The sequence below is a fragment of the Mobula hypostoma genome, chromosome 4 (genome assembly GCF_963921235.1).
Source record: "Mobula hypostoma chromosome 4, sMobHyp1.1, whole genome shotgun sequence".
NCBI lineage: Eukaryota > Metazoa > Chordata > Chondrichthyes > Myliobatiformes > Myliobatidae > Mobula > Mobula hypostoma.
In genome coordinates this window covers 139513134-139539021 of record NC_086100.1, presented here as the reverse complement: position 1 = coordinate 139539021, position 25888 = coordinate 139513134, and the positions used below count along the sequence as shown (strand labels likewise).

Genomic DNA, 25888 nt, shown 5'->3' with positions numbered 1-25888 from the left:
TTGTACCGTGGAGAGTGTTCTAACTGGTTGCATCACCGTCTGGTACAGAGGAGCGACTAGCATAGGAGCGGTAAAAACTGCAGAAAGTTGTAAACTCAGCCAGTTCCACCATGGGCACTAGCCTCCCTCATACCAAGAACCTTTCAAATAGTGATGGCTCAAAAAGGTGGCATCCTTCAGTAAGGACCCCTCTCAATCAGGACATGCTTCTTCACATTACCACCATTAAGGAAGGGGTAAAGGAGCCTGAAGACACGAACAGCTTCTTCCTTTCCACCATCAGATTTCTGAATGGACAATGAACCCATGAACACTTCCTCAGTATTCTCCTTCTCTCATTGAACTAACTTATTCAATTTAGTTTTTATATATATATATATGGACGTCTTATTGTAAACTATAGTTTTTTGTGTATTGCACTGTACTGCTGCTGCAAAACAACAAATTTCACAATATATACCAGTGATATTACACCTGACTCTGATGCTAATCTCTAAAGGATGATCATGATGGAGCTGGAATGTAATAAATCCACAGCATCTTAGATCTTCTAAGATCATCACGAAACAATCTGTTGCGGAAGTATGCTAATATATACAATAAAGGGCTGTTGTCACTGGTTTTTCCATCACTCCAACTCTGTGCATGGGTATGGATTGCTGCATACCAACTTATAAAGTCATCCTTTCTGCTCCTTTAATATATGCATTTCTCGTTTTTTATGCTCTACAGTTTTTACATTTTCACAAAGTACTGCTGTTAAAGGCTGACACAGGTTGCATTCATGAGAACAATCTAAAGCTGTTAGCATTGCAACAACATTCCAGCTGAGTTAATCTATTACCAGTAGTTATGAAAGTCCATCTTATTTACAGGCTGGTTAATATATAATTTTAAAATCTATTACCCTTCTATGTAGAATTTACATTCTATGGTACACTCATATCAAAAAGCTTCAGATATAATGCATCTGTGCCTCAATTTAATTTACTCGTGCCCAACAATCCTAACAGTAACTGAAGTGACTGGTCAGAAGATTTAGAAGATAGTTACATAGAAATAAAGTGTTTAGTAGAATAAAAAAGTGACTGGAGGTTTGGGGAGGCAGATATTTACTTCCTGTGTTCTACTACAAAGTTAAGAATATGCTTGGATGTTTACAATAAATTTGTTAGATCTTATTATTGGAGAAATAAAGCTTAATTTGCATCAAACAATCTAACGTGAAGGTGATTATAAAATTTGTGAAGAAAATTATCTGAGTTGTCCCATTCTCCAAGATAAACATACCTCCTCGACATCTTCATTAAAAGTAGAAACCAATTCTGCAAGGAACTGGATTGCTTCTGATGTCAAAAGGGTTTGGAATTCTACTTTCAGAGTTTCAGGAGGAGGTTCAATCTCCACACCAGTTACAGGCTGCAAAAGAGAAAATTTAGTGCAAAGAATCCACATGCATAAACTCCATATGCATTTTGAGCTTTTGTTTTCATGTAGTAATTCTTTTCATTACAGGTCCTCCCCAGGTTACAAACTCCCCAAAGCTTGTACAACCCATATACGTGGGCAAGTGTCTGAGACACCGGCAGCGTGGGGATGCCAGTCATCCTTTACTGCATTGGAGCTTGGTTCATGGCTGCATCTAAGTGGTTGAGTTAAATGATGTGGTTTAGCAACGCAACAATTTTAGGCTGGCCCGCACTTATACTGAAGTACATTGACAGGTGGCTGCATTTCCAATCTGCAAACTGTTCAGATTACAAACAGTTCTCAGGAATGGAACTCTTTTGTCACTTGGGGAGGACTTGTAGATGGCGATTGTTAATTTGTTCTGTTCTTGTTTTGTTTTAAAAAAAAGAGTACAACAGCATAAACAGAATATATTTCAAAGCAATGACCTACAATCTTTATCTTTAAATCATCTAGTTTGTTATGACTAACGTACACCACTGACTTAAAAATATATATTACGATGATTACATATTAAATATTTTAACTAAATCTAATCTCAAGATAGGATTTTAATTCTGGTTTGAAAGACACTATTCTGCACCTTATTTCCAGTTGAAACAAAACTATTTCAGAGTTAGCAGTATACTTTAGCGACCACATTATAATTTTAAAAAGTTACCATTTACAGCTGATTATATAAAACTAAAGTTCAACAAATACAGCATTCCGATTGCACAGAGTCTCTGAAGTAGTGCCTTACGCTGGTCTTAATTACTACTTGTGACTCCACAAGCGATTAACTTGATTCTATTAAAACACTTACGGTAAATGGTTTCACTGTCGCTGCCATATTCACGGCTGCTTTCTCAGCAGTTTAAATTGACTTTTGCCTTCTCGAGGTTTATATTTGCTCTTTTTATTTAACCTGCCACATCTGAGGTCAACAACCTTCAACCTTCATTCAGTTTCATCGCCAGATCTCGTTTGCAGCCAATTACAGCACATCTTTAAACAAAAATGAAAGAGTGTTACCAATTTAAATTGCATTCACACTTCTTTTAGGACCAAGAGGAGGAAAAACTTCTTCACACAGAGAGTGGCGAATTTGTGGAATTCTCTGCCACAGGAAACAGTCGAGGCCAGTTCATTGGCTATATTTAAGAGGGAGTTAGATATGGCCCTTGTGGCTAAAGGGATCAGTGGGTATGCGGGGAGGCTGGTACAGGGTTCTGAGTTGGATGATCAGCCATGATCATACTGAATGGCGGTGCAGGCTCAAAGGGCCGAATGGCCTACTCCTGCACCTATTTTCTATGTTTCTATGTTTCTATTCTGTAGACGCAGGAAAGAAACTAGTTTGCCTCTCAGGTGCCCGGGTCCAGGATGTTTCAGATCGTGTCCAAGATATCCTGCAGTGGGAGGGAGAACAGCCGGAGGTGATGGTACAAATTGGTACCAATGACATAGGTAGGGAAAGGAATAGGTCCTGAAAAAGAGAGTACAGGGAATTAGGAAGGAAGTTGAGAAGCAGGACTGCAAAAGTAGTAATCTCGGGATTACTGCCTGTGCCACGTGACAGTGAGAATAGGAATAGAATGAGGTGGAGGATAAATGTGTGGCTGGGAGATTGGAGCAGGGGGCAGGGATTCAGATTTCTGGATCATTGGGACCGCTTTTGGGGCAGGTGTGACCTGTGCAAAAAGGATGGGTTGCACTTGGATCCCAGGGGACCAATATCCTGGCGGGGAGGTTTGCTAAGGTTACTCAGGAGAGTTAAAACTAGAATTGTTGGGGGGTGGGAACCGAACTGAAGAGACTGGGGAAGAGGAGGTTGGCTCACAAATAGAGAAAGCTTGTAGACAGTGCCAGAGGGAGGATAGGCAGGTAATAGAGAAGGGACGCTCTCAGACCGAAGGTTTGAGATGCGTCTATTTTAACGCAAGGGGTACTGTGAACAAAGAGGATGAGTTTAGAGCGTGGATCAGTACTTGCAGATATGATGTGGTGGCCATTACAGAGACTTGGATGGATCAGGGACAGGAATGGTTACTTCAAGTGCCAGGTTTTAGATGTTTCAAAAAGGACAGGGAGGGAGGCAAAAGAGGTGGGGCACGTAAACTGCTGATTAGAGTTAGTGTCACAGCTGTAGAAAAGGTGGATGTCATGGAGGGATTGTCTACAGAGACTCTGTGGGTGGAGGTTAGGAACAGGAAGGGATCAGTAAATTTACTGGGTGTTTTTTATAGGCCACCCAACAGTAACAGGGATATCGAGGAGCAGATAGGGAAACAGATCCTGGAAAGGTGTAATAATAACAGAGTTGTCGTGAGGGGAGATTTTAATTTCCCAAATATCAATTGGCATCTTCCTAGAGCAAGGGGTTTAGATGGGGTGGAGTTTGTTGGGTGTGTTCAGGAAGGTTTCTTGACACAATATGTAGATAAGCCTACAAGAGGAGAGGCTGTACTTGATTTGGTATTGGGAAATCAACCTGGTCAGGTGTCAGATCTCTCAGTGGGAGAGCATTTTGGAGATAGTGATCATAATTCTATCTCCTTTACAATACCATTGGAGAGAGATAGGAACAGACAAGTTAGAAAAGCGTTTAATTGGAGTAAGGGGAATTATGAGGCTATCAGGCAGGAAATTGGAAGCTTAAATTGGAAACAGATGTTCTCAGGGAAAAGTATGGAAGAAATGTGGCAAATGTTCAGAGGATATTTGTGTGGAGTTCTGCATAGGTACGTTCCAATGAGACAGGGAAGTTATGGTAGGGTACAGGAACCATGGTGTACAAAGGCTGTAATAAAACTAGTCAAGAAGAAAAGCTTACAAAATGTTCAGAGAGCTAGGTAATGTTGGAGATCTGGAAGATTATCAGGCTAATAGGAAGGAGCTTAAGAAGGAAATTAGGAGAGCCGGAAGGGGCCATGAGAAGGGCTTGGCGGGCAGGATTAAGGAAGACCACAAGGCATTCTACAAGTATGTGAAGAGCAAGAGGATAAGACGTGAAAGAATAGGCCCTAGCAAGTGTGACAGTGGGAAAGTATGTATGGAACCGGAGGAAATAGCAGAGGTACTTAATGAATACTTTGCTTCAGTATTCACTATGGAAAAGGATCCTGGTGATTGTAGTGATGACTTGCAGCAGACTGAAAAGCTTGAGCATGTAGATATTAAAAAAGAGGATGTGCTGGAGCTTTTGGAAAGCATCAGGTTGGATAAGTCGCCGGGATCAGATGGGATGTACCCCAGGCTAGTGTGGGAGGTGAAGGAGGAGATTGCTGAGCCTCTGGCAATGATCTTTGCATCATCAATGGGGATGGGAGAGGTTCTGGAGGATTGGAGGGTTGCGGATGTTGTTCCTTTATTCAAGAAAGGGAGTGGAGATAGCCTAGGAAATTATAGACCAGTGATTCTTACCTCAGTAGTTGGTAAGTTGATGGAAAAGATCCTGAGATGCAGGATTTATAATATTTGGAGAGGTATAATATGATTAGGAATAGTCAGCATGGCTTTGTCAAGGGCAGTTCGTGTTTTAGGAGCCTGATTGAATTTTTTGAGGATGTGACTAAACACATTGATGAAGGAAGAGCAGTAGATGTAGTGTACATGGATTTCAGCAAGGCATTTGATAAGGTACCCCATGCAGGGCTTATTGAGAAAGTAAGGAGGCATGGGATCCAAGGGGATATTGCTTTGTGGATCCAGAACTGGCTTGCCCACAGAAGGCAAAGAGTGGTTGTAGACGGGTCATATTCTGCATGGAGTTTGATCACCAGTGGAGTGCCTCAGGGATCTGTTCTGGGACTCTTATTCTTCGTGATCTTTATAAATGACCTGGATGAGGAAGTGGAGGGATGGGTTAGTAAGTTTGCTGATGACACAAAGGTTGGAGGTGTTGTGGATAGTGTGGAGGGCTGTCAGAGATTAACAGCAGGACATTGATAGGATGTAAAACTGGGCTGAGAAGTGGCAGATGGAGTTCAACCAGATAAGTATGAAGTAGTTCATTTTGGTAGGTCAAATATGATGGCAGAATATAGTATTAATGGTAAGACTCTTGGCAGTGTGGAGGATCAGAGGGATCTTGGGGTCCAAGTCCATAGGACATTCAAAGCTGCTGCGCAGGTTGACTCTGTGGTTAAGAAGGCATACGGTGTATTGGCTTTTATCAATCGTGAAATTGAATTTAGGAGCCGAGAGGTAATGTTGCAGCTATATTGGACCTGGTCAGACCCCACTTGGAGTACTGTGCTCAGTTCTGGTCGCATCACTACAGGAAGGATGTAGAAGCTATAGAAAGGGTGCAGAGGAGATTTACAAGGATGTTGCCTGGTTCGGGGAGCATGCCCTATGAGAATAGGTTGAGTGAACTCGGCCTTTTCTCCTTGGAGCGACGGAGGATGACAGGTGACCTGATAGAGGTGTATAAGATGATGAGAGGCATTGATCGTGTGGATAGTCAGGGATTTTTTCCCAGGGCTGAAATGGTTGCCACAAGAGGTCACAGGTTTAAGGTGCTGGGGAGTAGGTACAGAGGCAACATCAGGGGCAAGTTTTTTTTACACAGAGAGTGGTGAGTGCGTGGAATGGGCTGCCGGCAACAGTGGTGGAGGCAGATACGATAGGGTCTTTTAGGAGACTTTTGGATAGGTACATGGAGTTTAGAAAAATAGAGGGCTATGGGGAAGTCTAGTAATTTCTAAGGTAGGGACATGTTCGGCACAACTTTGTGGGCCAAAGGGCGTGTATTGTGCTGTAGGTTTTCTATGTTTCTTTGTTATTTTGCATAAAGCTACTATATGGATCTGTAATAAAGACCTTTGTACTCTTCTGTTGGTTCATTAAGGTCATCATAGCCAGGGGGGCGCATAGTGGAGATAAGCCCCCACTACCTAGTAAATACTCCCAATGGCTTGCTGCTCAAATAGTCTCAATGCTGACTGTCAACTCCTACCAAAATACATCAGTCTCTTCTGTTCCTTCAGATTCATCAGCTGCCTGGAGAAGGGGAGCATGCTGCATGAGCAACAGGTCGCTCTCCATATGGTACTGTCCTGGCTTGCATATAACAGCTAGGACTCAACATCCATGGTCAACCCCGACCACTGGAGGACCTCAACTCAACGCTACCACTTTATCTGTTGGCAATTTCTATTTTTTGTCTTCTTACTCCCACCAAAAAGCAGCAACTTAGCCACAATATTCAGTGTTATAGATGTGTCCACAGAACAAGCATTGGCTTAATAATGCTTAAGACATGTGCTAGTGTTGGATACTGCTCTATGTTTAGACTTAGTGATTACCCACTGAAAGTCTGAGTATTAGATTATGGAGACACGCAGTCCTCTTTTATTGTCATTTAGTAATGCATGCATTAAGAAATGATACAATATTTCCTCCAGTGTGATATCACAAAACACAGGACAGACCTAGACTGAAAAAACTGACAAAACCACATAATTATACATATAGTTACAAACAGTGCAACAATACCATAACTTGATGAAGAAGTCCATGAGCACAGTAAAGTTCAAGGTCTCTCAAATGTCCCACATCTCACGCAGACGGGAGAAGGAAGAAAAACTCTCCCTGCCATGCCGACCACAGTCCGACTCTGAGTCATCCGAAAACTTCGAGCTCTGATCAGCTCTCCGACACCGAGTACTGAGTGCCATCTCTGTCCGAACGATTCGACCTCAACCTTGGTCGCCAACAGCAGGCAAAGCCAGGGATTTTGAGGCCTACCCTCCGAAAGATTCCCGACCACGCAGTAACGACAGCAGCGAACGAGTGTTTCAGAAATTTCTCCAGATGTTCCTTTGTGCTTTCACGTCCATTCTCCATCAAATCAGAATTGTCCACAGCCCCTATTTAAAAGATACGATATCATTTTTCACCGGAGGGCTGCGCACGCACAGGCGCGCTGCTCTGCTCTCCTCCCGCCAAGGAGGGAGAAAACGGATAAGAAGATGAAATGGATCAGTGAACTTCTAAAATTACTTGCTGTCTTTAACTAACCTCATATTGATTTAAAAAGCCATTCTTGTATTCCATATGTATCAGTCTCTTTTCATAACTCCTCAGGATACACAAGCATTTGGAAACCCAAGGCTTAATTAGGCTTAAGTAGTGCCTTACCAACTTGATTGAGTTTTTTTGCCAGCTGATGAGAGAGACTGATGACAGAGCAGTGGATGTTGCCTACATGGATTTTAGTAAGGCGTTTGATGAAGTCCCTCGTGTGAAGCTAATCTAGAAGATTAGGATGCATGGGGTCCACAGCGAATTGGCTGTTTGGATTCAGAGCAGGGTTGTATATACGAGACAAAGGGTAGTAGTCGAAAGGACTTACTCGAGCAGATGATACCAAGATTGGTGGAGTCATGGATAGTGTAGAAGACTGGCAAAGAATACAGCGCGATATAGTTCAATTGCAGATATAGACTGAGAAATGGTAGATGGAGTTTAACCCAGATAAATGTGAGGTGTTGCACCTTGGTAAGGCAAATGTAAGGAGACAGAAATGTAAGGCAAGACCCTTAATAGTGTTGCTGAGCAGAGAGATCTTGGGATCCTAGTTCATAGCTCCATGAAAGTGGTTACACAATTCAATAGGTTGGTTAAGGCGGCTTATGGAATGCTTGCTTTTATTGAGGCATTAAGTTAAAAAGTCAAGAGGTTATGTTGCAATTTTATGAAACTCTGGTTCAGCCACATCTGGAGAATTGCATACAATTCTGGTCATCCCACTATAGGAAGGATGTTCAGGCTTTGGAGAGGGTGCCGAGGAGATTTACCAGGATGCTGTCTGGTTTAGAGAACATGTGCTTTCATGAGAGGCTGGACAACCTTGAATAAACTCTTCTCGGCTTCGGGTACAGTTATCAATTTCTTCTGACATTTCAATGACAAACTCTGCCAACTTCATCAGGAATGATACCTGGGCATGTCTAGTCAAGTGGTATTTATACCCCCGCTGTCCATCCCTCCTGATTGGTTAGTCTTCATCCAACCAGGTTTCCACTGTCTCACTTTGTATACAATTAAATTCCAGATGTTACTTAAAGCAAGGCCTTGGTCTTTGTTAAAATTCTTTTCCTCTAGTTTTATTTCAATGGCTTCCTTCATCATAAGCCATTGCCATGGCACAGTAGTTTTGTGCCATTGAAGTCAATCCTATGGCCTTTGTGAATGCAGTGTTCTGTTACCGCTGATTTCTCCAAGTAACCCAAATGGATACTCCCCCTGTGCCCCTTGATGCAGGTTTCCACCATGCATCCTGTCTGGCTGATAACATGCTGCTCAGCATTCACAACGAATCCTAAAAATGCCAGCTGTCCTGAGTCCCAGGTCATCTTTGACCCACGAAAGTTGTGCTTTGAACTTCCTTATGGGTTTGTGGATGGTATTAATCTAGTATTTCTTCAGGATACTGGTTATTCTTCCCTCCTCTTTCTTAGGTTTTCTGTTTTTCCCATAGGCCCTCTTAAGGGCCCAATTCTTTTCCTTAACCTTGTAGCCATCCTGTAGGAACGTTGGGTGTAATCGTCTTATTTCCTCATGGAGTCTCTCTGGGTCCAAAATAGTTTTTGCATGGTTAATCAAAGTAGAAAGAGCCACTCTACATTGGGAGGTGTGATGGTGGCTGTTATTCTTGAGGTATAAGTTCATGTGTGGGGGTTTCTGATAGATGCCATGCCCGAGGCTACAATCCAGTTTCCATCATATTAGAATGTCCAGGAACAAGAGGCAACCATTCTTAGTCATAGTCATACCATACTTTATTGATCCCGGGGGAAATTGGTTTTCGTTACAGTTGCACCATAAATAATAAATAGTAATAGAAATAGTAATAGTAATATTACTATTAGTAAATAGTAAGAAATAATAAATAGTAATAGAAAATAGTAATAAATAGTTAAATTGTAATATGTAAATTATGCCAGTAAATTATGAAGTAAGTCCAGGACCAGCCTATCAGCTCAGGGTGTCTGACCCTCCAAGGGAGGAGTTGTGAAGTTTGATGGCCACAGGCAGGAATGACTTCCTATGACGCTCTGTGCTGCATCTCGGAGGAATGAGTCTCTGGCTGAATGTACTCCTGTGCCCACCCAGTACATTATGTAGTAGATGGGAGACATTGACCAAGATGGCCTGCAACTTAGACAGCATCCTCTTTTCAGACACCACTATGAAAGAGTCCAGTTCCATCCCCACAACATCACTGGCCTTACGGATGAGTTTGTTGATTCTGTTGGTGTCTATCTCCAACATAAATTGAATATTTGGATGTATGCTTTTCAGCTGGTTGTGGAACTGTTGGAGTGCCTGGAGTCCATGAGGCCACACTACAAAGGTGGCATTGATGTATCTGAAGCAGCATTTGGGACGATGAACTCAGAGCCCTCTCCTCAAAGTCCTCCATGTAGAAATTAGCAATAGCTGGCAAAAAGGGCGATCCCATGGCCACTCTGTCTGTTTGTGCACAGTTATAGAAGAAGTACGTTGATGTAAAGGTGTGTTCAAAAAGGCCACCGGTACCCTTATCAAACCTTGACGGCAGGAGGACCAAGCTCTCCTGAATGGGAACTCTCATGAACAGGGACACCACATTGAACTGACCATTATGTCCTCTGGGTTCAGCTGGATGTTGGTCATCGCTTTTACAAAGTCGATCAAATTTGTGATGTGTTACTCACAGCCCCCAACAAAGGGAGAGAGCATGGTCGGTAAATACTTAGCGAGGGAGTAAGTTGGAGAATCTATCCTACTGACGGTAGGCCTCATGGGGGAACCCTCCTTGCGTAGGCTGGGAGCTGGCAGTCCCAATTTCTTCAAACTTGGGTTGCTTTCTTTGGAGTGGCAGAGTGGATGGGAGATAGGGGTTTATAAGATTATGAGAGGCATAGATAGAGTAGACAGGGAGTATCTTTTTCCCAGGGTAGGAATGTCTAATACCAGAGGGCATGCATTGAATGTGAGAGGGGTTAGGTTCAAAGGGGATGTGAGGGGTAAGTGTTTTACTCAGAGAGTTGTGAATCCCTGGAATGCGCTGCCTGGTACGATGGCTGAGGCAAATACATCAGATGCTTTTAAGAGACGTTTAGATGGGCACATGAATATGAGGAAGACGGAGCGATACGGACATTGTGCAGGTAGGAGGGATCAGATTTTGGGTTTTTTAAAAATTTACTTTTTGGGTGATTCAGCACAACATTATGGGACGAAGGGCCTGTTGCTGTGAGGTACTGGTCTATGTTCCTCTGAACTGATCTAATTTAATTTTTCCTCCCTATATCTTCCAATGTTCCACTTTATTTGCTTTGCATATTTTAAAACAGAAAAAAAAATCTCAACTCATGTCCATAACTTCAGCTTGTTTGCAGGAAAATGAAATGGAATATTGTTAGTATTGAGAAGAAACTTATATTCGTCTTTGCAAATCACCAAACATACAGAAGCAATTAAAAAGGCAAAATATATGTTGCCCTTTAATGCAAGAGAATTTCAGTACAACAATAAAGATATCTTACTGAAATGATTTAGGGCCTATCTGGGATGTTGCAGAAAGATCTGGTGTTCCTGTAGAAGGAAGATATAACTGTGTCAGAGGGCGTACAGCAAAGGTGTACACCCCTGGGATGCTGGATTCGTCCTATGAGGAAAGATTAGGTAGACCAGGATCAACTTCTCTGGAGCTTAAGATAATGAGAACTGATCTTATTGAAACATACAATATCTTTCAGCCATTGTCCAAGGAGTTTGAATGCATCTATGATGTTTTCCCTGGCTTGGGAATTTAGAAGCAGAGGCCAGAATGTGAAAATAATGAGCAAAAAGCAAACTGCTGGAGGAACTCAGTGGGTTGAGCAACATCTATGAGAAAGAAGGAATTGTCAACATTTCAGGTTGGAACCCTGCGTTAGGACTCCCGATTCCAGCATTTGCAACCTCTTGTGTCTCTATGAAAGCAAGCAGTTTGGCACTCCAGCTGAGATGAGAATGATGGTTGCGTGGTAATAACTATTACTGAATCTGAGACTCCTGTATTTTCTTCCCGATGGCAGCAGCAAGAAGAGAGTGTGACCTGGCAGGTGGGGGTGCATGATGATGGATGCTGCTTTCCTGTGACACTTCATATAGACGTGCTCAAAGGTGGGGAGGCCTTTAGCTATGATGGACTGGGCAACTGTATCTACCACTTTTTGTAGGATTTTCTGATCAAGGGCCTTGGTTTTTCCATACCTGGCTGTGATGCAACCAGTCAATATATTCTCTACCACAGATCTATCGAAGTTTGACAAAGTTTTAGATGTCATAACGAATCTTCGCAAAATCTTAAGGAAGTAGAGGTGCTACTGTGCTTTCTTTGTAATTGCACTTACATGCTAGGCCCAGGACAGGTCCTCCGAAATACTAACATTAGAGAAATTAAAGCTGCTGACCCTCTCCATCCCTGATCCTCTGATGAGAACTGGCTCATAGACCTCCGGTTTCCCTTTCCTTAAGTCAAAATCCGCTCCTTGTTCTTGCTGACATTGAATAAGAGGTTGTTATTATGGCACCACTCAGCCAGATTTTCAATCTCCCTTCTATATGCTGATTCATCACTACCTTTAATTTGGTCTCCGACAGTGGTGTTATCAGCAAACTTGAATATGGCATTGGAGCTGTGCTTAGCCACATAGTCGTAAGTGTGAAGTGAGTAGAGCAGGGGGGTAAGCACACAGCCTTGTGGTGCATCTGGGCTGATGGAGATCATGGAGATGTTGTTGCCAATCCAAACTGAATGGAAGTGAGGAAACTGAGGATCCAATTGCACAAGGAAATATTGCGGCCAAGGTCTAGGAGCTTATTGATCAGTTTTGAGGGGATGATGGTACTGAATGCTGAGCTGTAGTCGATAAAGAACATCCTGAATTATGCATCTTTGCTGTCCAGATGTTCCAGGGTTGATTAAAGAGCCAATGGGATGGCATCTGCTATGGATCTGTTGCCCCAATAGGCAAATTGGAGCAGATATAAGTTGCTTCTCAGGTAGGGGTTGATATGTTTCACTCGGTCAGGGAGTGATTTCAAGACTCTGAAGAACAAAAGCAAGTTAGAAGCCTGATGTCAAGGGCTGGTGACACAGAGAGAAATGTCAAGTATTTAGGTTGAAGGGGAGAATGTAGCTAGGAGCCTGCCAGGGAAAGGGTCAGAAGTTCAGAGGAAGGAAAAGGTTGCAGGCTGAGGCAGAGGGCAAGACTGAGATGGTAGACTCAGAAGCCTGGGGCTGGAGTCTTGAAACTGATTAAGGAGAAATGAGGCCTAAAGAAACTTTAAGACCTTCGATAAATGAAAGAAAAACCATAAAAGTAAGCAGCTTTTACTGCCTACTGTCAATAAATAAGATTCAGAGTGCAGAAACAGACTTGCAGCTAAAGGAAACAGTGTGGTGCATTAGTGGGACTGACTGTCAGCTGTGGACGAAAATCACTGCAAGAGCACACCATTGTGAAAGTACAGAATGCAAGCAGAAATAAAGTGACTCTTTGTTTTGGTCTGACTCATTGAATCCTGAAAGCCTCTGCTGCTGTTGCCAAGAGAAGCAGCTGTGAAGTCAGCTTCAATAACTGACGGAAAGGAAGGAGTCTTCAATTAAAAAGAAACCCGACAATGTGTTATACAAACTATTTCAGAATTTGGATCAATTAAAAAAGTAACTAAGTCATGCAGTGCTAATAGATTGTGGAAGGCTTTGAGAAAACCAGTGAATGTTGCATAACCACCCAGATACTTACCAGAAAATACAAATTTAGGACACATAGTAAAGAGACCACATAATTTGTTTCAGAATCCAGGAAGCAAATTAAATATTAGTTTCACATTGCACAAACATCTGTGCATACCCCCCCCCCAAGACTGGAAGCTACAGACGAGGCCGAGGAAAATATTTATACCAACCTTGAAAAAATCTTGATCCAAATCTAAAAGGGGATAAACATAACCTGTTGGGTAACGGTAACATTAAGGTGGGAAAAGATGTAACCTGCCAAAGCACAACCAGTATGGAAGGAATAGAGAAGGCTTCTCCAACAGGCTTTTTCTCTTGATAAAATGCATGGAATACAAGCACAAGACCTTCTGGCCATACTCAGGTGTGGACCTCAGCATCTGTTGGTCCATTTCATCATCTGATTAAAGGGTCTCAAAGATGTCCACGTTATCAATGCCTTGACAGGTGTCAATGATTGCTGAACTGATTTCAATCAATACAACCCCAAAGATCAGTATCAACAGAAATGCTGTCACAACAAGATCATTGCTGTAAGTCTCAAGGACCCCCATAAAAACCGCTCATCAGAAAACACATCAGAGAAATTGTATAGCTGCCTACAGGTTCAGTCATAGTTGGCACCTGTGAAGGTCCTCTATCAAGAAGAACCTGTTCAAATTTGATGAGAATGACCAGGAGATTGAGGAGCTAATTTTCTGCTACAACATTTTATTGCTGGATTGAAAACTCCACCATAAAACCAGCAGTGCGACTTTACAGGTATTTGATGGTTGAGGTCCAGCAGAAAATATGACATAAAGAATAGATAGTACAATACATGGAAAGTATGCAGAAAGCCCACCAACTCACTCACAGGTTCTTCAGCACTGTTAATGATAGTGATAGCGCAAACAACCAAGATCTCAACTCACTGAGGGCTTAGAATGGAGATGAACTTATTAAGGACAGAGAGTTAGTCATACACATTTGAGGGAACACTTCAAAGGTCTCTTCAACTGCAAATCTGTTCTTGATGTGTTCACCCTTGTTACATAAATCCAACAACAGTCCATTTGGTTCAGCCTTGCCCTCTACTGAATAAGATATTCAAAAATCTATATCTGAACTAAAGTAAGGAAGAAAATTTATGAAACTGAGAGTATCCCTTTAAAGTTCTAAAACTGGACAGTGAAGCTTCACTCACAATCCATTTTGTTCTCCACATCTGGAAAGAGGAGGGCATACTAAGATATCAGAAAGATTTCTTAGTATAATCATGATCACTTTCGAGAAATAGACAACCAGCTTTGGCAACCTGAGGGACTCTTTCTGCTACCTGCCATATGAAAAGTCATTGCCAGAACCCTGCTCAATCACCTCAAACCTTTAGTCAAACAGTTGCTCCAAAAATTGCAGTGTGAATTCCAACAATTCATAAGACCAGAAGATTATAAGACATAGGAGCAGAATTAGGCCATTTGGCCCATCAAATCTTCTCCTCCAGTCCATCATGGCTGGTTTATTATCTATCTCCCGCCTTCTCTCTGTGACCTTTATGGTCTAGTCTAATCAAGACCTATCAAGCTCCACTTCAAATATACACAATGACCTGGCCCCACAATAATTTTCGCATTTTACTGTCTCATTTTCTAAATTCAAAGTATGTTGAAGTGGAACTTCTGAACTAATCTATAAAACATTGTGCAATATGTCAAACCAAAAGAAAAATTATCAAACCTGTGAACAATTTATTTAAAATTGAAATCTAAAATTATGAGGCTGAATAAATGTTCATCCCCTTTGTAATTACTACGCTAAATTTCCTCAGGTACAATATATGACCTTACCAACTCACCCAATTTGTTGATGTAGAATATTGGAGGATCACCTATTTCAATGAATTCATAAGAATTCATACCCCCTCTATCTGTAAGCTCCAACAGTACGGTAGATTTTCAACTGACCAAACCAAATGAAAACTGAAGAACATTCAAGACAAGTCAGGGAAATGATAATAGAGAAGCACAGATCTGAGGACTGGTACAAGGCTATCTCAAAGGCACTGAGTATACCTCAGAACTCTGTGCAGTCCATTGTAAAAGTGGGAATATGATACCACAGCCATGATTCGTAGTTGCCCCTCTAAACTTAGTCACCAGAGAAGAATGGCACTTGTATGAAGGTTACTGTGACACCAACAGTCTCTCTGAGTGAGCTGCAGAAGTCAGTGGCTGAAACTGGAGATGAAGTTCATGGCTCCACAATCTCTAAGCCTTGCATAAAAAAGGTACTTATGGAAGAGTGGCAAGGTAGAAGCCCTGGCTAAAAGAAAAAGCATATCCTTACCCATAAAGGATTTGCAAAATGCCACTTAGAAGATACTGCAACAATGTGGAAGGAAATTGTGAGCTCAGATGAGACTGAAATGGAACTTCGTGGCCTCGCCACTAAGCAGTAAATGTGGTGCAAATCTAAAACTGCCAGATAATACCATCCCTACTGTAAGGTATGGTGGAGGTAGCATTATGCGTGGGGATGCTTTTCAGCAGCAGAGACTGGAAATCTGGTCAGGATTGATTGGAAGATGAATGCTGCTAAATACAAAGAGATCCTGGATAAAAACTTGCTGACTTCTGCCAGAAAACTTAAACTGGAGAGGAAGTTCATCTTTAAGCAGGACAACAACCCAAAGCACACTGCCAGAGCAACCATGGACTGGCTTCAAGATGTCCTTGAGTGGCCCAGTCAGAGTCCTGACCTTAACCTGATCAAACATCTCTGGCAAGACCGCAAGATTACTGTCTACTGCTACATCCCCAACTAACCTGACGCAGCTTGAGCAATTTTGCAAGGAGGAATGGGAAAATCTTGCTGCATCACATTGTGCAAAGCTAATAGAGACTTATCCAAAAGAGTACTGGCTGTAATATTTGTGAGAGGTGATTCAACTAAGTACTGAACAAAGGGGGTTGAATACTTTTGAACTGCTGACATTTCAGTTTTTCCTGCTTTACAATTGTCCCTACTTTTTAGGGCTCTACTGTGAAAAAATGAATACTGTATATGATTCACAAATAAAAACTCTCAGTTAAATTGATCAAAATCCCTGGTTATAATACTCATTTATGTGAACAAAAGGTTGGAGGCTGGATACTTCTTCCAAGGCACTGTACGTATCAAGTTTGTCTGCCATTTCTTTGCCCCCCATTACTCGTGCTCCAGCATCATTTTCCAGTGGTCTGATATCCATTCTATCCTCTCTTTTACTCTTTATATATTTGAAAAAACTTTCAACATCCTCTTTTATATTACTAGCTAGCTTACCTTCATATTTAATCTTTTCTCTCCTTATGATTTTTTTAGTTGTCTTCTATTGATTTTTAAATGTTTCCCAATCCTCTAACTTCCCAATAATTTTTGCTATATTATATGCTGTCTCTTTGGCTTTTATGCTGTCTTTGACTTCTCTTGTCAGCCACTGTCGCCTCATCCTCACCTTAGATTACCTCTTCCTCTTTGCGATGTTTTTGGATGTGACTCAGAAGGGAATGGTGGGCAGAAAAGGCACGTTGAGGTGATAGGGGATTTGGTAGTGAGAGGAACAGACAGGAATTCTGTGGGCCAGAACAAGATTCCATTGCCTTCTAGGTGCCAGGGTCTGGAACATCTCATATTGAGTCCTCTGAGTTCTTAAATTGGAGCGTGAACAGCCAGAGGTCATGGTCCATGTAGGTACCAATGACATGTATAAGACGGGTGATGAGGTTCTGCAAAGGGAGCTCAGGGAGTTAGGTGCTAAGTTAAAGGGCAGGACCTCCAGGGTTGTGATCTCAGGATTGCTACCCATGCCACGTGCTAGTGAGGACAGAACTAGGAAGATTATACAGTTTAATATATGGCTAAGGATTTGGTGTAGGATGGAGGGCGTAAGATTTTTGAATCACTGGGTTCCATTCCAGGGAAGGTGGGACCTGTACAGATGGGATAGTTTGCACCTGAACTGGAGGGGGACTAATATCCTAACAAGAAAGTTTGTTAATGCTGCACAGTGGGGTTCATATTAGAGTTGCAGGGAGATGTGAACCAGAGTGCCAGAACAGTTAATGGAGAGGTTGTGGAGGCAGATGTTAGCAAGACCTCAGATAAAGTTAGTAATCAAAGGGTTGAGCATGGTGCAACTAGTGTCCTGAGCTGTGTATATTTCAATGCAAGTAGTATTGTGGGAAATGTGGATAATTGTGCTGAAGATGAGGTAGCTGGTTTACAAACGGAGGCAATGTGTAGCGAGGAGAGGCTGTTAATGAGGCAAAATTGCAGTCAACGGGATGAGCTGCAAGATAAAAGGCAGACAATATCGAAAATGGTGAATACAGGACTGAAGGTGTTATATTTGAATTGCACAGTATACAGAATAAGGTAGAGGAACTTGCAGCACAGTTGCAGATTGGCAGGTAAGATGTAGGCATCACTGAATCATGGCTGAAAGAAGATTACAGCTCAGAGCTTAATGTTCAAAGATACATATTGTATTGAAAGGACAGGCAGGAAGGGAGAGGGGGTGGTGTTGCTCTGTTGGTAATAAAAATAAATCAAATCATTAGAAAGAGGTTACATAGGGTTGGGAGGTGTTGAATCATTGTGGATAGAGCTAAGGAACTGCAAGGCTAAAAATACCCTGATGAGAGTTGTATATGGACCCCCAAACAGTAGTAAGGATGTGGTCTACAAATTACAATAGGAGATAGAAAATGCATGCCAAAAGGGCAATGTTACAATCGTCATGGGGGATTTCAGTATACAGGCAGATTAAGAAAATCAGATTGGTGCTGGATTCCAAGAGGGGGAGTTTCTAGACTGCCTATGAGATGGTCTTTTTAGAGCAGTTCACAGCTCAGCCCACGATGGGATCAGCTTTTCTGGACTGGCTGTTGTGCAATGAACCAGAATTAATTTGAGAGTTTAAGGTAAACGAACCCTGAGGGGCAAGTGATCAAAATATGATCAAATTCACCCTGAAATTTGAGAAGGAGAAGCTAAAGTCAGATGTATCAATATTACAGTGGAGTAAAGAGAATTACAAAGGCATGTCAGAGGAACTGGCCAGAACTGATTGGAAAAGGACACTGGCAGGGATGTTGGCAGAGCAGCAATGGCTGGAATTTCTGGAGGCAATACAGAAGGTATATACATCCCAGAGGAATAAGTATTCTAAAGGAAAGATGACGCAATCACTTTTAACAAGAGAAGTAAAGCCAACATAAAAGCCAGAGAGGACATATCATACAACAAAAAGTAGTGGGAAGTTAAAGGATTGGGAAGCTTTTAACAAATGAACAGAAGACAACTAAAAAAATCATTAAGGTAACAATGGAATATGAAAGTAAGATAGCCAACAATATTAAACAGCATACCAAAAGTTTCTTCAGATACATAAAATGTAAATGTGAGCGGATATCAGACAGCTGGAAATCGATGCTGGAGAGGTAGTAATGGGAGATGAGGAAATGGCAGATGAACTGAATAAGTATTTTGCATCAGTCTTCACTGTGGAAGACACCCACAGTACGGTAGAATTTTCAGGTGTCAGGGATCCTGATGACTGTGGAGAGAGTGGAAAGTTAGAGGATTGGGAAGTTTTTAAAATCCAACAGAAGGCAACTAAAAAGTCATCAAGAAGATTAAAATGGAATACAAAAGTAAGCTAGCCAATAATTTTAAAGAGGATACCAAAAGTTTCTTCTGATACATAAAGTGTAAAAGAGAGGTGAGAATGGATATCGAGCCACTGGAAAACAACGCTGAAGAGGTAGCAATAGGGGACATCAAAATAGCGGACAAACTGAGTAAGTACTTTGCACCAGTCTTCATTGTGGAAGACAGCAAAAGTATGGTGGACATTCCAGGAGTCAGGGGGCATAAAGTGTGTGAAGTTATCATAACTAGGGAGAAAATTCTTGAGAAACTTAAAGGTGTGAAGGTAGATGAGTCACCTGGACCAGATGGTGTACGCCCCAGGGTTCTGAAAGCGGTGGCTAATGAGATTGTGGAAGCATTAGTAATGAACTTTTAAGAATCAGTAGATTCTGGAATGGTTCCGGAAGACTGGAAAATTGCAAATGTCACTCCATTCTCCAAGAAGGGAGAGGCAGAAGAAAGAAGACTATAGGCCATTTAGTCTGACCTCAGTGGCTGGGAAGATGTTGGAATTGATTATTGAGGATGAGATCTCAGGGTACTTGGAGGCACATGATAAGATAGGCCACAGTCAACACAGTTTCCTCAAAGGGAATCTTTCCTGACATATCTGTTGGAATGGTTTGAAGAAATAACAAGCAGGATAGACAAAAGAGAATCAGATGATGTTGTGTACTTGGATTTTCAGAAGACCTTTGGCAAGGTGCCATACATGAGCTGCTTAACAAGCTACGAGTCCATGGTATTACAGGAAATATCTTAGGATGGATAAAGTAGTGGCTGAGTAGCAGGATGCAAAGAGTGGGAATAAAAAGAACCTTTTCTGGTTTGCTACCTGTAACGAATGGTGTTCCACAGGGGTCTGCGTTGGGGTTGATTCTTTTTGTACTATATGACAATGATTTAGATAATGGAATTGATGGTTTTGCAGATGATAAGAAGGTAGGTGGAGGGGTAGGTGGTTTTGAGGAAGTAGAGAGGCTACAGAAGGACTTCGACAGATTAAGAGAATGGGCTAAGAAGTGGCAGAAGAAAAACTGTGTTGGGAAGTGTATAGTCATGCACTTTGGTAGAAGAAATGGAAGAGTTGGATATTTTCTAAATGGAGAGAAAGTAACATAAACTGAGGTCCAAAGAGACTTGGGAGTCCTTCTACATGATTCCCGAAAGGTTAACTTGCTGATTGAGTCAGTGGTGAGGAAGGCAAATGCAATGTTAGCATTTATTTCAAGAAGACTAGAATATAAAAGCAAGGATGTAATGCTGAGACTTTGTAAAGCATTGGTGAGACCTTACTTGGAGTATTGTGAGCAGTTTTGGGCCCCTTATCTTAGAAAAGATGTGCTGAAATTGGAGAGATGTGCTCAAAGGAGGTTCCCAAAAATGATTCCAAGATTGTCACATGAAGAGCGTTTGATGGCTCTGGGCCTATATTTACTGGAATTCAGAAGAATGAGAGGTGACCTCAGTGAAACCTATTGAATAGTGAAAGGCCGTGATAGAATAGACGTGGAGAGGATGTTTCCCACGGTAGGAGAGTCTAAGACCAGAGGACACAGCCTCAGAAGAGAGGGGTGTCCTTCTAGAACAGAGATGAGGAGGTCAGCTAGAGAATGGTGAACCTGTGGAATTCTTTGCCACAGGCAGCTGTGGAGGCCAAGTCTTTACGAATATTCAAGGCAGAGGTTGATAAGATTCTTGATTGGTTAGGACATGAAGGGATACGGGGAGAAGACAGGAGATTGGAGCCGAGATCAGCCATGATGAAATGGTGGAGCAGACTTGATGGGCCAAATAGTCTAATTCCGCTGCTATACTCCCCTTCACAACAAAACGGAAAAGGAATAGGCAATAAAAAACACAGAATATAAAAACCATGTCTGAAAACGTCCACAGTCCATGAACACAATAGTCCAATCCATACATGCAGAACTACCTTATGATATCACCGACATTCTTCAAAAGAGAGGGGCAGCACAGGAGGCAGAAATGTCTACCCGCCTGCCACAGTGAGCCGGCAGAAATGTCTACCCGCCTGCCACAGTGAGCCGGCAGAAATGTCTACCCGCCTGCCACAGTGAGCTGGCAGAAATGTCTACCCGCCTGCCACAGTAAGCCACACAGTGACAGGCCACTCACAGACTGCTTCTCTGGCAGTAAACAAACGGCAGGCAGTCGGCACTGAAACTCTCGCTCTCTCGCTCGCCTTCTGTATTCACCTTGATGCTTCAGTCTTCCTCGACACTTCAAATGGTGAAATGGAGTCAAACATCATCTCACGCCCCGTCTCGAAGTTTCTTTGCATCAACGCCGTCCGAGTATGCGTTGTTTCCTGGAACCTTTTCGAAGCCAGTAAAGTGCTGGATCACTCAAACGATCTCCGAACTGTAAATCCCAGGCACCTTACAGTCCCGGAAACACATTTAAGGAGAAAAACAGACATAGAAGAAGTAACAAAGCTATTTTCATTTGCTATCTGGAAGATGTCCACCAAGGGAGCGCTGTACATTGGCACCATCTCGACTGGAAAGGATTTAATTTGCTCCCAACAATAATCTTTTAGATACAATTCATTGATGCCCACAACATCATATCTGCCAACCTCTTACTGCACTACAAGATCATCTACCTTGTTCTGTCTACTACATGCATTCAAATATAACACCTTCAGTCCTGTATTTGTTACCCTTTTCAATTTTGCCCCCATTTTACACTTCAACCCATCCACTGACTGCAATTTTGCCCTTTCAATTCTTCACACTCTCACTACACACCGCTTTTACTTGTATACCAACCACCCCATCGTCTACTCTAACACTCTGGTTCCCATCCTCCTGCCAAATTAGCTTAAACCTTCCCCAGCAGCTCCAACAAACATACATGCAAGAATATTGGTCTCCCTTGAGTTCAGGTATAACCCGCCCTTTTTGTACATGTCATATCTTCCACAGAAGAGATCCCAAAGACCCGATAATCTGAAACTCTGCCCCCTGCACCAATTTCTCAACCACACATTCATCTGCCTACTTATCCTACTTTAACCCTCACTGGCCTGTGGCACAGGACCTTATCCCTTTTCCTACCTATGCCAGTAGTACCAATATGTACCATGACTTCCGGCAGTTCACCCTTTAGACTGCTGTGGACCTGACCCAAGACATCTCTGACTGTGATAGTCGGGAGGCAACATACACATCCAAGTGTCTCTTTCACATCCACAGAATCTCCTGTCTCTTCCTTTAACTATCATTACTGCACTCCTCTTCTTCCCCCATTCCCTTCTGAGCTACAGAGCCAGACTCAGTGCCAGAGACCTGCTTGCTGAAGCTTTCACCGGTAGGCCATTCCCCCAATAGTATCCAAAGTGGTATACTTATTATTGAGGGGAATGGCCAAAGGGGTATTCTGCATTGGCTGCCCCTTCACTTTCCCTCTCCTGACAATCACCAGGTTACCTGGTTCCTGAAACTTAGGGGTGACTACTTCCTTGTAGCCCCAGTCTGCTACATCTTTGTTCTCCCATACGAGCCAATGGTCATCAAGATGCAGTGCCACAATGGACATGAATTTCACTATGCCACAACTTTTAGGAAAATGCAGGGAGCAACATCAGCCATTTTAGATGGTCTTTTTCAAGCTCACATCTCCTCAAATTTAGCCACCTTCTAAACCTGCTTCCATCTTACATAAGCAACATGATAGCACAGAAGAAATGGCCCCTGTGTCTACAGCAGAGACAATCTCAGCGAAGTCTGTTGTCAAACAAGGCTTCATATTTGCCCCAATACTCCTTCCAGTTTTTCCTCACTGGAAAGCTGCACCTCACCTCCAATGACCTTTTTGTTGCATTGAAGCTAATCTTCAGAACTTACATAGAATTATTCAACTTATGGCATCTAACCTCCAGAACCAATCTCTACAGTTGAAGGCGCTTGCATTTACTCACATTCAAAACCCAAGTTCCAGTCCATTGCGTGTCACAGCAACCGCTCTTCCAGGACCAAACAAAATTGCAGAGAGTTCCGAATTCAGCTCAGTCCATCATGCAAACCAGCCTCCCTTCATTGATTCTATATATACCTCCCGCTGCCTCGAGGAAGCGACCTACAAAGGCCACACTCACAACACGCTGGAGGAGCTCAGCAGGTCGGGCAGCATCTGCGGAAAAGATCAGTCAATGTTTCGGGCCGGCACCCTTTGTCAGAGACCTACAAAGGCTTCTGCCATCTCGGTCATTCTTTCTTCTTCCCTCTCCTGTCAGGAAGAAGATACAAACGCCTGATTGCACAGAGCACCAGACTCAAGGACAGCTTTTGTCCCACTGTTATCTAACTGTTGAACAGACTTCTTTTATGCTAAAAGATGAACTTGTGAACTCTTGATCTCCCAGTTTATTTCTCTCTCTGTACTGTACTTTCTTTGCAACTACACTATCTTCTGCAATCTGTTTTCTTTTTATTACACCAATGTACTTCTGCTTCTGCTTGGTACTGGGCAAGCACTGCTGGATGGCTGTTATAACGCGCAGTCAGTGGGGAAGGCGTGGGAGTTAAATTGTAAAGTAAGCTTTTTTGACTAGATCCCCTAAATCGATTTGATTGAGTCTATCTTTAAAAATATTAATGTCAGAAATACTATGCAGGTCTGGCGGCAGAAGATTCCACTCTCTTGTTGATCTTGGGTAGAGGGAGTACTGGTAGCAAATCTTATCGAATGAAGGAGTTTCCAATATGTGAGCAACACAACTCAAAGTTGCTGGTGAACGCAGCAGGCCAGGCAGCATCTCTAGGAAAAGGTACAGTCGACGTTTCAGGCCGAGAACCTTCGTCAGGACTAACTGAAGGAAGAGTTAGTAAGAGATTTGAAAGTGGGAGGGAGAGGGGGAGATCCAAAATGATAGGAGAAGACAGGAGGGGTCTGACGCAGACAGGGAGACCGCTTTGTTGAACACCTACGCTCTGTCCGCCAGAGAAAGCAGGATCTCCCAGTGGCCACACATTTTAATTTCACATCCCATTCCCATTCTGACATGTCTATCCACGGCCTCCTCTACTGTAAAGATGAAGCCACACTCAGGTTGGAGGAACAAGACCTTATATTCTGTCTGGGTAGCCTCCAACCTGATGGCATGAACATCCACTTCTCTAACTTCCGCTAATGCCCCACCTCCCCCTCATACCCCATCCGTTATTTATTTTTATACACACATTCCTTCTCTCACTCTCCTTTTTCTCCCTCTGTCCCTCTGACTATACCCCTTGCCCATCCTCTGGTTCCCCCCCCCTTGTCTTTCTCCCCGGACCTCCTGTCCCATGATCCTCTCACATCCCCTTTGCCAATCACCTGTCCAGCTCTTGGCTCCATCCCTCCCCCTCCTGTCTTCTCCTCTCATTTTGGATCTCCCCCTCCCCCTCCCCCTCTCAAATCTCTTACTAACTCTTCCTTCAGTTAGTCCTGACGAAGGTGTCTCGGCCTGAAACGTCGACTGTACCTCTTCCTAGAGATGCTGCCTGGCCTGCTGCATTCACCAGCAACTTTGAGTTGTGTTGCTTGAATTTCCAGCATCTGCAGAATTCCTGTTGTTTCCAATATGTGAGGTCCAGTTTGCTGTCGAGGTGAACTGACCCTGTGACAAATTTGGATGTTTGTTGGAGTGATGTTGTGAACTTCTTTGAAAATGAAAATTAACCGTAGTTTAATACATCGGTTTTCAAGTGGTTCCCATTGAAGGTTAGAGAGCATGTTGGTGACACTGGATTTCCTGCCGTAATCGTTTAACACAAAGCGAGCAGCATGGCGTTGGATTTTTTCGATGGACTTCTTTGTGTTAGTTTGATGGGGATCCCGTATGGCCGTGCAATACTCAAACTTTGGATGGACGAGTGTCTTGTATGCCATGTCCTTGATGGGTTTACTACATGAGCGGAGGCTTCTTCTCAGGATACCCAGCACTTTATTCGCTTTGGCTGAAATCTGATTGATGTGGCATGCCCAGTTAAGATCCTTGCTAATTTCAACAACAAGATATGGGTGGTGGGTGACTGTTTCAAGAATCTGTCCATTCATGTCATATGTCGTGTTGATTGGTTTAACTTTGTGACTGACATGCATAGCATAACATTTAGATGCTAATGTTTGGCACGAACTATCAGGATGGCATACAAAATGAAAGCTTTCCAGCGATCCTCAGTACACATGAAAGCAATAAATGAGTATCATTCGCTGATTCATATGAAAGGATGAGCATCTACAGGATAGATGGTCCTTCACCACCCATCCCAATTGGACCAAATCACACCTCACCCCCACCAACAATGAAGGTTCACACAATGAATGACTCTGGAAAATATGGATGACTTCCCACATCTCATAAACCCTCCCTCAATGATGACAGGCATTGATGATGAAATTGACCATTTCTTGCAATGCTGCTTTTGGTTGACCGAAGAAAAGGGTGTTTGGACATCAATGATTCAAACCTTGCAGAAAACACAATTTACAAGGCAGCAGTTATCTCTTCCCTCCATTAAACTTCTTACACCTGGACTATCTGTAGCCGTTCTTTCAAGACATGAGAAAGACGCCACCAATGTACTGGAAGGACATGCAAACCAATGTCACTATCCTTTTCCAGAATTCAAGAGATCCTAGCTAGTTTTGTCCACTATATTTAAGAAGGGCACATCATTCGAATGCTCCACAACAGACTTGTGAAACAGACACTATTTTGAGTGCAGGCATGGGAAGTAATTACTGATGTACAAAGGTACAGATTCAAGGATGTACACAAAGCCTCCTTGAAAAAAATGCAACATCACCGGACTGTGATTGCCAAATACGGACAAGGGCATTCAGGATGGTTATACAAAACCTTACATTTATGCATCAACAGGACTCAGAAACCATTTGCATATTGTAAAAGGTACATACCACCTCATAGACTACCCATTCACTGGTTCCACTAGCCAGCTTTTTCTC

The 25888-nt window shown here is 42.6% G+C and overlaps 1 protein-coding gene across 2 annotated transcripts in view; it reads right to left on the bottom strand.

The window, feature by feature from the left end:
* The window catches only part of ugl (ureidoglycolate lyase), a 71490-nt gene that overhangs the window by 43669 nt on the left and 1933 nt on the right, over positions 1-25888 (bottom strand). For both annotated transcript variants that reach the window (XM_063046643.1, XM_063046642.1), the window contains exons 2-3: positions 2276-2457; positions 1291-1419 (exon numbers count right to left, since the gene is read on the bottom strand). In XM_063046643.1, coding sequence (XP_062902713.1) covers positions 1291-1419; positions 2276-2302 — 156 coding nt within the window. In that variant the 5' untranslated portion in view covers positions 2303-2457. The remainder of the gene's footprint in view (positions 1-1290; positions 1420-2275; positions 2458-25888) is intronic.